This window comes from Chiloscyllium plagiosum, chromosome 24 (genome assembly GCF_004010195.1).
Source record: "Chiloscyllium plagiosum isolate BGI_BamShark_2017 chromosome 24, ASM401019v2, whole genome shotgun sequence".
Classification (NCBI taxonomy): Eukaryota; Metazoa; Chordata; class Chondrichthyes; order Orectolobiformes; family Hemiscylliidae; genus Chiloscyllium; species Chiloscyllium plagiosum.
Window position 1 is genome coordinate 915,068 of NC_057733.1, and position 12,177 is coordinate 927,244.

At 44.3% G+C, this 12,177-nt stretch overlaps 1 protein-coding gene across 1 annotated transcript in view; it reads left to right on the forward strand.

Moving 5' to 3' along the window:
* The window catches only part of pkd1b (polycystic kidney disease 1b), a 205,610-nt gene that overhangs the window by 155,009 nt on the left and 38,424 nt on the right, over positions 1–12,177 (forward strand). The window contains exon 26 of the mRNA XM_043715206.1: positions 352–464. Coding sequence (XP_043571141.1) covers positions 352–464 — 113 coding nt within the window. The remainder of the gene's footprint in view (positions 1–351; positions 465–12,177) is intronic.

The window sequence follows — 12,177 nt, forward strand, 5'->3', positions numbered from 1 at the left end:
GCTAAATTGCCCATAGTGTTAGGTGAAGGGGTAAATGTAGGAGAATGGGTCTGGGTGGGTTGCGCTTTGGCGGGTCGGTGTGTACTTGTTAGGCCGAAGGGCCTATTTCCACACTGTAAGTAATCTAAAAAAAAATACAGAGTAAAGCTCCCACTCCAGTGCACCGACACTGTGTCTCACCACTAATCTGTTACTGGTCAAAATCCCACTCTAGTGGCTTTTCTGAGTGTGTCCATGCCTAGTAAGTCAGGGTTTGAAACTGTCCCAACATATTGTCTTCTATTCCATCAGAATCTGGAAGCTTACACAGAGATGGGTTTATGCTGATTGAGGATTGTGTTTGTTTGACAGGCCAGCTGATTTCTGGCGATGGCTGAGTACTGTGTTGCTGCCTCTGCTATACAATAACCCCCAGCTGACATTGCTCGGAGTACTACAGCTTCAACATGTCCGGTCCCAGGAAGGTATGAATGCAGATAGCTGTGTTAACTTTCCAGTGTTCCAGTTAAGACTAACTGAGCTGGAGGTTAGGCTGGGAGAGCCCTGCAGAGGGAATATCCTTCTTTCTTTGTGAACTAAATTATACAGTGACAAATTCAATGTTGTAGCTTGTCAAAATTTAATAATTATGTTTTAGCAAATTAAACCTTCTTTACAAAATCCATGCTCTTAAATAGAGATAAGGACTGGATCGTACTACATTTTGACTCAGTGTCATTTTTGTCGATCTTCATGGAAGGTTTCTGTCTGAGACCTGATGGGTTTTCTCACACTATTTGTCCAAACTCAGTTTGTTAACTACCTACCCACTGCTGTGGCACTCCCTTCTCCTATATTAGCCCCATTCTCATACTTTCCCAGTTGCCTCTGTTGGAATGTCCTGGGATATAGTGGCATCTCTGGCAATGGTAATTTATTTAAAACGCTGTTGTACACCCAGACCTGGATAGGAACCTTGAGGTCCTGGTGGGCACGCCCACTTCCCATACGACCAGCAGTGGAAGCCACTCCACCAGAGCCTGCCAGCCTGCTCTGAAGGTACCACATGGGACAATGTTAGATTAGATTAGATTAGATTAGATTAGATTACTTACAGTGTGGAAACAGGCCCTTCGGCCCAACAAGTCCACACCGACCCGCCGAAGCGCACCCACCCAGACCCATTCCCCTTCATTTACCCCTGCACCTAACACTACAGGCAATTTAGCATGGCCAATTCACCTAACCTGCACATTTTTTGGACTGTGGGAGGAAACCGGAGCACCCGGAGGAAACCCACGCAGACACGGGGAGAATGTGCAAACTCCACACAGTCGGTCGCCTGAGGCGGGAATTGAACCCGGGTCTCTGGCGCTGTGAGGCAGCAGTGCTAACCACTGCGCCACCGTGCCGCCCACACCTGGTATCCACATTCTGGAGAAACACCCAACAATGCAGGAAGAATGCCAATGACCTTCACTTGTCTGCCAGGTATGTGCCACCATCTGCTTTCTGATATCTCAGATTCATTCTATTCCTCCACCAACACTCCTCCTGTGCCACTGTCACTACTGCAGCAGCATTTCACAACTTGGTAGAAAATGGTCCAAAACAGGAGTACGTCATGTAGCAACGTGAGCCTGTTCTACCACTCAATTAGATCAAGGCTGATCTGTGGCCGAACATCATATCCCTGAAATGGAAAAGGTGAGGACAGGTTCTGGGGACTGAATAGTCATCTCATTCCATGATTCATCAACTCACTGTACAAGGAGAGGATGTTGGTCCTTACAGGTGAAGACTGTTCCTGGAACGATGCCAAAACCTCCGTGTCCTTGCAACCAAGGAAGACACCTTGTCCATTGTTGTGCTGCTCTCCCATTACCCCTACTGTGCATTTATTGCTGATATACCACCCCTTCCAGCCCGGTTGCAATGCCTTCTCTCTCTCTGTCCTGCAGGTACCAGAGGGATAGCCACAGTAATCGCCATCATGAGGCTGGCACTGTGAGCGATGACCTCTCCCACACCTGAAAAAGGGAGGAACAGACCTCAGAGGAAGCAATGGCAAGGCTGCCTCCTGAACGTCCCCCCAGTTCAGATACTGGCACCTTGGACAGGACAGGGAGGGAAGTAAAAGTGGGGGTGAAGTTGCATTACTGGTCAGGGATGATATCACGGCTGTACTAAAGGAGGACACTATGGAGGGCTTGAGCAGTGAGGTGTTATGGGTGGAGCTGAGAAATAAGAAGGGTGCAGTTACATTGTTGGGGCTGTATTACAGACCTCCCAACAGTGAGCGTGAGGTAGAAGAACAAATAGGTAAACAGATTATGGAAAGATGTAGAAGCAACAGGTTAGTGGTGATGGGAGATTTTAATTTTCCCAGCATTGACTGGGATACACTTAGTGTCAGAGGTCTGGATGGGGCAAATTTATAAAAAGTGCTCAGGAGAGTTTTCCAGAGCAGTATATCAATAGTCCGACGAGGGAAGGGGCCATACTGGACCTGGTGTTGGTGAATGAGCCAGGCCAGGTGGTAGAAGTTGCGGTGGGGGATTTCTTTGGGAACAGTGACCACAATTCTGTCAGTTTTAGAATACTGACAAAGATGAGGGTGGTCCTAAGGGAACAATGCTAAACTGGGCCAAGGCCAATTATATCAAAATTAGACAGGAGCTGGGAAATGTGGATTGGACACAGCTATTTGAAGGGAAGGCTACATTTGATATGTGGGAGGCTTTCAAAGATAGATTAAAGAAAGTGCAGGATAAGCATGTCCCATTGAAAGCAAAGGATAGGAAAGGCAAGATTCATGAAAAATGGATGACAAGAGACATTGTACGACTAGCCAAGAGGAAAAGGGAAGCATACATAAGGTCCAGGCAGCCAAGAACAGAATGGACCCTGGAGGAATATTGGGAGAGTAGGACCAGTCTTAAATGAGGAATCAAACAGGCTAAAAGGGGTCATGAATATAGCTTTAGTGAGCAGAATTAGAGAGAATCCCAAGGCCTTTTATTCTTATATAAGAAGCAAGCGGGTAACTAGAGAAAGGATTGGTTTACTAAAGGATAATGAAGGAAGGCTGTGTGTCGAACCTGAGAGAATGGGCGAGATTCTGAATGATTACTCTGAGGAGAGGGACATGATGAATGTTGAGATTAAAGATAGAAGTTTAATTAGTCTGGATCACATTGACATGAGTAGGGTAGGCTAGAGGTTATTGAGGTGGACAAATCTCCAGGACCGGATGTGATCTATCCCAGGTTGCTGAGGGAGGCGAGAGAGGAAATAGCTGGGCCCTGACAGATACCTTTGTGGCATCTTTAAACAAAGGTGAGGTGCCGGAGGACTGGAAGGTTGCTCATGTTGTCCCTCTGTACAAGAAGGATAGTAGGGATATTCCAGGTAACTACAGACCAGTCAGCCTGACGTCAGTGGTGGGAAAGTTGCTGGAGAAGGTACTGAGGGATAAAATCTGTTTATATTTGGAAAAGAATGGTCTTATCAGTGATAGGCAACATGGTTTTGTACGGGGAAGATCATGCTGTACTAACTTAATAGAGTTCTTTGAGGAAGTGACCAAGTTGATAGATGAAGGAAGGGCTGTTGATGTCATATACATGGACTTTAGTAAGGCGTTTGATAAGGGTCCCCATGGTAGACTAATGGAGAAAGTGAAGTCACATGGTGTGCAGGGTGTTCTAGCTAGGTGGATAAAGAACTGGTTGAGTAACAGGAGACAGAGAGTAGTAGTTGAAGGGAGTTTCTTGAAATGGAGAAAGGTGACCAGAGGTGTTCCACAGGGATCAGTGCTGGGGCCACTGTTGTTTGTGATATACATAAATGATCTGGAAGAGGGCACTGTTGGTATGATCAGCAAGTTTGCAGATGACACGAAGATTAGTGAAGTAGCTGAAAGCATAAAGGACTGTCAGAGAATACAGGAGGATATAGATAGACTGGAGAGTTGGGCGGAGAAGTGACAGATGGAGTTCAATCCAGACAAATGTGAGCTGATGCATTTTGGGAAGACTAATTCTAGAGTGAATTATACAGTAAACGGAAGAGCCTTGGGAAAAGTTGATGACCAGAGAAATCTAGGAGTTCAGGTCAAATATACCCTGAAGGTTGCTGCACAGGTGGATAGAATGGTCAAGAAGCATATGGTATGCTTGCCTTCATCGAACGGGTTATTTAGTATAAGAGTTGGCAGGTCATGATGTTGTTTTAGCCCCATTTAGAATACTGTGTACAGCTCTGGTCACCACATTACCAAAAGGATGGGGACATTTTGGAGAGGGTGCAGGGAAGGTTTACGAGGATGTTACCTGGTATGGAAGGTGCTAGCTATGAAGAGAAATTGAGTAGGTTAGGTTTGTTTTCATTAGAAAAAAGGAGATTGAGGTGGGACCTGATTGAGGTCTACAAAATCATGAAGGGTATAAACAGGGTAGATAGAGATAAGCTTTTTCCCAGGATGAAGGATTGAATAATGAGAAGTCACCCTTTCAAGGTGAGAGGTGAAAAGTTTAAGGGGGATACATGCAGTAAGTACTTTACACAGAGGATGGTGGGTGTCTGGAACGCGTTGCCAGCAGAGGTAGTAGAGGCAGACATGGTAGATTCATTTAAGGTACTGTCTAGGATATTTCCACCATCAATTTCTGAGTGGGAGACCAGCTCTCTCTGACAAAGGTACTCTCAGATAAAAATCCAGTGAGTTTTTCAACTCATACGTGCATTTGCTCTTTTCTGGATAGCCAGTATTTATTGCCCATCCCTAGATGGCCTTGAGAAAGTGATGGTGAGATACCATCTTGAATCAGTGCAGCCGATGTGTTACACGTAGATTCACAATGCCTTAGGCCCTTCAGTACCCGTGGAGTTCTCAAATGGTGCTGAACATTGTGCAATAATCAGGGAACATCCCCACTTCTGACCTTATAATGGACCAAAGATCATTGATGAAGCAGCTGTAAATGGTTGGGCTACGGGCACTACCCTGAGGAACTCCTGTGGAGATGTCCTGGAGCCGAGATTGCTGATCTCCAAGAAAAATTACCATCTTCCTATGTGCCAGGTGTGACTCCAACCAGCAGACAGTATTCCCATTGATACCAGATTTGCTAGAGCTCCTTGATGCCACACTCAGTTGAGTGCAGCCTTGATGTCAAGGGCTGTCACCCTTCGATATTGTTCAAATCTTGCTGCATTTCAACATGGATTGCTCCAGTATCTGAGGAGTCACCTCACCTGTTTTGTCTATGTTTGAATTAAGGCTGTAATGAGGTCAGGAGCTCAGTGAGCTTGGTGAAACCTCAACAGAGCATTAGTGAGTAGGTTATTGCTGAGCAGGTGCTGCTTGATAGCACTGTTGCTAACACCTTCCAGCACTTTACTAATGATCAAGAATTAATCATAGTACACATTAATGATTTGTCAAAGGAATTGAACACAATATTCTCAAATTTGCAGATGACATGAAGCAGGATGGCAGTGTGTGCTGTGAGGAGAATACTGAGAAGCTGTTGGGTGACTTGGATAGGCTGGCTGAATGGAATTGAATTTCATTTAATTGATTGTCACATGTACTGAGCCACAGTGAAAAGTTTTGTCTTGTGAGCAGTACAGGCAGATCATGTAGTTAGGTTGCATAGATAGTAAATAGGTAAACAGCGGCAAAAACAAAAACACAGATACAGGCAAATGTTAAGAGTTTGTGAGTCCATTCAGTTCCCTAACAGCAATAGGGTAGAAACTATTACAAAACCGGCTGGTTTGTGTGTTCAGGCTTCTGCACCTTCTTCCTGATGGTGGAGGTTGTAGAAAAACATTGCCAGGGTGAGATGGATCATTAAGAATGCTGGCGGCCTTTCCTTGACGGCGGGTCTGTTAAATGGATTCCATAGATGGGAGGTTGGCCTTTGTGATTGTCTGGGCCGAGCTCACCACTCTCTGTAACCATCTCCGATCTTGAATGGTACAGTTGCCATATCAGGTAGCAATACATCCAGACAGAATGCTCTCGATGGCGCACCTATAAAAGTTTGCAAGGGTATTCACCGTCATGCCAAATTTCCTCAGCTGCCTAAGGAAGAAGAGACATTGTTGGGCCTTTGTAACCTGTGCATCCACATGAAGAGTCTAAGAAAGCTTGTTGTGGATGATCACTCCACTTGTCCCACCTCTGTGCTGTTAATGTGTAGGGGGGCATGAGTAACATCCCACCAAAAGTCAATAATGAGTTCCTTGGTTTTGCTGGCATTGAGAGCTAGATTGTTCTAGTGGAGTTCCTGATGGGACTGGACAGACTGGATATGGGAAGAAAGCTCCCAATGTTGCAGAAGAACTAGGGGTCACAGTCTAAGAATAGGGAATAAGCCATTCAGGACTGAGATGAGAAAGAATTTCTTCATTCAGAGGGTGCCCAAGGTGGCATGGTGGAAGGGCGGCACGGTGGCACAGTGGTTAGCACTGCTACCTCACAGCACCATGGACCTGGGTTCACTTCCAACCTCGGGCAACTGTCTGTGTGAAGTTTGCACATTCTCCCCGTGTCGGTGTGGGTTTCCTCCAGATGCTCCGGTTTCCTCCCACAGTCTAAAGATGTGCAGGTTAGGTGAATTGGTCATTCTAAATTGCCCATAGTGTTAGGTGTAGGGGAGTGGGTCTGGGTGGGTTGCTCTTCGGATGGTTGGTGTGGACTTGTTGGGCCACTAATCAAAAAAAAAGTTGTGAACCTGTGGAATTCTCTCCCACAGAAAGCTGCAGGGGCTGGTTCTTTACATATCTTCAAGAGGGAACTTTTATATTTCTTATGGGATGAGGGCATCACTCGCTAAGCCAGTGTAGGAGCATAACACCCCACCCCCCGAGACGGGACAAAAACTCGGGAGGCAGGCAGGATTCAGGCAAGTGGCAGACTTTTATTCAAGCAACAACTGGTTAATGCAGGGAGAGGGCCAAAGACCTTCCCAGAATCTAACCTTGCCGTGAGAACCCTGTCATTCTCTTAATCCATGGCTCCAATCGAAAGAAAGATGAATGACATACTCTAATTTTTACATTGAAATATAGCATTTTTATACATGTTGTGTTACAATAATTACATATGGTGAGGTCACTTTGTCCTTCCCCTTTATTCAATGTACCCAATCCTGTGAAACACCTAATCAATGATGGGCATTTCCATGGATAGCCCCACGTTCCCCTGATTTCATGGTGTTTAACAGACATTGTAATGTCCAGGACTTAGGATCTTTCTATGCATCCTATTAATTTGCATTCCAAAGTTACTGGTTATACTCCTTTCGGTCTGTCCCAGACTTGCTTATCTCTCAGGACTGCTTGAATTCTGTAATTCATTGTGTTCCATGTGCTGTCTCTATCAAATTCTGTTAGTCGTCTTATATTTTCCACTGCCCTATATAACTAACTGCGATAAGATTCATAATATCAACTTCTGTTATAAAGTTAGTTATAAAATATAAATTTATACGGCTACCTCTACTGTTAGCACTTTTTAACTAATGAGTTGTGAACAAATTATTTTGGTCAGGACATGCCAGCCAACCTTTTAGAGGTAAGGAAAGCATTTCCTGAGACTAATTAACTTTCATATCTAGGTTTAATTATTTTTACCCCTAATGCTTCTATTATACTTTGGTTATACATGTAACTGTACTTATGTCGAAATCTATATCTATGATTTTCTGAAGAATCTTGAACTGGAATCTATTTCTTAATATTGTGAATAACTTCAAAGAAACAACTGATTACTGTAAAATAAATTTAGCTGTTGTTCTCATAACTGACTCATAAGTTAGGCTGACTGGTTCATGGATTGAGAATTACATCCCTTGTTCTAACTGGCGCTGTTCACCTAATGGGACAACATCCTTTCATTTAATAAGGTTGGAATCAATGCTCCCAATCACTTGTCTATCCTTAGACATCTTATCAAACTGTTTCAGGTGGTTGCTTGTAAGGCCTCCTTGGATTTACCTTGTTCAAGGTAGCATAATGTTTTACTTAAATACAGGAGCAGGCTATTTGATTCTACTTATCCTTTGTCAGCCATTTTGTGTCTTAATGCTGTAACAGGCTGTTTAATTCTGTTTAACCTGTGTCAGCCATTCTGTGTCTTTCTGTAAGGGCCACCCTTACAGATCCCCTCTTTGGCCCTAGGCCAGATTATGGCCATAGGGACATTATTAACCAACAGACCAAATCAGAGTCCATGAGTAGTCTTCTTTCAGTGATGTCACATGCACGATTCTCTCCCTGTCATTCAATGAGCTGGTCATTTTCTTTCATCGTTTCCCTGGTAGTCTATCGCTCGATAGAATGCAGCAGTGCCACCTTCTCAGTCCATGGCCCTTCTGCATTCATCTTCTTCGTTGTTGTGGCAGTGGTACACTTGATGAAGTCATTAACAAGATAACACAGACATACTTTGATAATAAAAATTACTATTCCCTAGGCTATGGATGTCCCCAGGGATCCCAGACACCTCATTGCCCAACTCCATCAGGTAGTTGTGTGAGATTGTTCATTTGTTTTGTATATGGTTTGCCAAATAGGTAATTATCTCTGAGTTATTGGGGATGTACATACAGCACTCCTTTCCAATGCGCATGCACACCCTTTCTCAGTTGATATCAAGTCTAGGGCCATTTGATTCTGTAGTGCCATGGCTTGCATGACAACCATTTCTGCATTTATCTTGCCCAGAGCCTGTGAGGTGTCATTGGCCACTTGTTCTAAGATTGTGGCCATTTTGAGAAATTCTCTGGCTAGCTTGGCTGTACCATACCCAGGTATCAATATGGTGAAGAATCTTTCTGTTTCTAAGATTATATGTTTGTGCTGCCTTGGCACCTGCTTCAGGAGGAACAATGTAGCCAGGCATAGGCTCTGTGTCCACATACGAAGTAGGTACTGTTTTACGAGGTGAGCCAGGTGATAAATTCAGGGTGCCAGCTTTTCTGGAGTGCACACTCACTCATGTGATTCCTGAAGGTAAGGCGGATGCCATCACCGAAGTGACAACATTGAAGAGGAGGGTGACATTGTATTCTGGATTAGTGGTGCTGGAAGAGCACAGCAGTTCAGGCAGCATCCAAGGAGCAGTGAAATCGACGTTTCGGGCAAAAGCCCTTCAGGCTGCTCCTTGGATGCTGCCTGAACTGCTGTGCTCTTCCAGCACCACTAATCCAGAATCTGGTTTCCAGCATCTGCAGTCATTGTTTTTACCTGGGTGACATTGTATGTCTGAGTACAGTTACTAATTCCCACTTTCAACCCTCTAGAAACCATTCTTTCTCAGCAAATCACACTAATGGGCTTCCCTACTCTTGAAGTGTTAGCCAGTATGACAAAGGGAGGCTGTTGTGAGGTCTTATAGTCATAGAGTCATAGAGTCCTATAGCATGGAGACAGGCACTTTGGCCCAAACTGGACCATGCTGACCAAAATGTCCATCCACGTGAACCCCATTTCCCTGCACTTGGCCCATATCCCTCAGAACCTTTCCTTTCCATGTATTTGTCCAAATGCCTTTTAAATGTTGTTCATGTACCCGCCTCAACCACTTCCATTGGCAACTCATTCCACATACATACTACCATCTGTGTAAAAAAGTTGCCCCTCAGGTTTGCTTTTATTCTTTCTCCCTAACCTTAAACTAATGTCCTCGGTTCCTCAACCCTGGGAAAAAGACTGAGTGCATTCATCCTATACATGCCTCTCATGATTTTATACACTTCTATAAGATCTCCCCTCAGTCCCCTACGCTCTAAAGAAAGAAGTCCGAGCTTGTACAACTTCTCCCTATAACTCAGACACTTGGCTCCTGGCAATATCCTTGTAAATTACTTCTGCACTCTGAATATAATACTCCAAGTGCAGCCTCACCAACTTCCTGTACAACTGCAACATAACTTCCCAACTTCTATACTCAATGCCCTGACTTAAGGCAAGTGTGCCAAAAGTCGCCTTCACTGCCCTGTCTATCTGTGACTCCACTTTTAGAGAACTGTGCACCTGAACTCCAAGGTCCCTCTGTTCTGCTACACTCCTTATGGCCCTAACATTCATCGTGATTTGACTTTCCACAATACAAGACTTCACACTTACCCATATTAAACTCCATTTGCCATTTCTTGGCCCACTTCCCCAGCTGATCAAGGTCCTGCTGCAATTTCCAATAACCTTCCTCAGTGTCTATGATTCTGCCTATTTTAGTGTCATCTGCAAGGTTGGGCTGGTCCCAGCTTACAGATGCTCCATTCATCATCTTTGGCTTCTTGCTCTTTCACAGCTTCTATTGTTATTACTTCCTGTTCTTACATTGCTTTTGCTGCACTGTTTGCACAGTCAGCCCCTCTCTGCTCTGGTGTCTGAATCTTACTTTAATCATTGCTGCCTCCTTCAGTTAAATAGCTGTGGCCACTAGTTCCTTGACTGGGATCTCATACTAAATTACACTGCTACTCAAGGTAACATAACCTTGTCTTGCCCATGCCATCATGTAGTCGTGGACTACAGCGAAAGCACATCTGCTGTCTGTATAGGTATTAACCTTTGTCCATTCCCTAACTGCAGGACAGCAGTAAGTGCCTTTAGTTTGGCTACCTGGGCGGAGTGACATCCTTCTACCCTTGCTCCTGCTAAAAGCTCGCCTTTCAAATTAACCATAGCCTACCCTGTCCAGGCCTCACCATTATAACACTTCCATGCTCCATCTACAAACATGCACTTCACATCCAGCCCCACGAATGGCTATTCTTTAGCTTGACCCTATCACTCTTATTGCCTGCTCCATGAGAGCGATACAATCATGTGTCTCTATTTCCTGATTCACATAGCTTGTTGGGTTCTCTCTGTCATCTTTAATACTTTTCTCCAGGCAGCAGTGCAGCTTTCTGTTTGACTTGCTGACTGTAACAGCTGTCAGTTTGCCAGCTTCCAATATCTGGACAATACTACGTGGGGAATGTAATATCACTTTCTCCAGTTGTGTCAAGGGCGAGGATGTTGTTTGTGTCCAGGTAGCACATTGGATGGCTAAAACACGAGTGTTATCCCATCATGACGGATCCATTTTACCTGAGTAATATCCCACAGGTCAGAACTTGTGTCCATGTCTCTTTAAAACTACTGCAGATTGATTGCCATCGATTGGACACTACTGCAAAAGAGGTCAAGGAGACCTAGTGCTAGCATGGAGGCCAGTGTCTGTTTGATCTTGGCAAAGGTCAACTTCTGCTCAGGTCCCAATCCAATCTTCTCTGAGCCAGCCTGCCCCCTTTGCTAAGGTCTTGCAGGGGTCTGGCTAGTTTGCTTTGATTTTCTCTAAAGCTCCTGCAGTAATTAAATAGTCCCAAGACTTGTCCTTTCAGTAACCTTTAACAGTTTTTTTCATTTCCAATATTGCAGTTTTTCTTTCCAATGGAATGCTGCAGCTGCCTTGCATTTCTATCTGTTGCCACTGGCAACTGGCTGAGGATTTCCCCGATTCTGGTTTGGTCCTTGTCCGTGCCTGCCTCCCTTAGGGGACCAGCAGGCCTCTTCTCTGTGTCCTGCTTTTCTACAGTCCCCAAATTTCATGGTCTTACTGGGACAAGTTTTGGTGAAATGCCTGTCCTTATTGCATACAAAGCACACTCCTTTCCTTAGTTGTTTGGCTCCCTGTCTGTGTGTGTGTTCCCTGTAACAACTGCTGCTCATTGTTTTTAATATTCCCTTGGTTACCTTCTGTCTTCATAACCTAACTGAGTACTTTCTTAAACTGTTTTCTTTTTATCCTCCAGTTCTCCATGCACAGATTACTTCATCCAGTAGCAGTAAAATAACATCGCACATGGACTCAAAATTTCTAAAGGAAATATCCATCCATTCCAAGTCAAGCAGAATGGGTTAATTGATCTACGACAGATTCAAAAAGGGAGTGGGACATAAAAACAGGCACATAAAATTACATCATCTGTCTCTCTTTCTCCTGCAAGAAAATAAATGTTATACTTTAAGAAAAAGCCCACCTCTTTTGTTAAGTTTGCCTTTCTTTATTCCTCCATCAGCTTTCTCAGATTTTAGAGCAGACCATCAGAATTTTGTTCAGAGTTGCATTTCCAGGATTCCAAATTTCCTATTATTTGTATTCTTTCACATCAAAGTACATTGATAATGAGA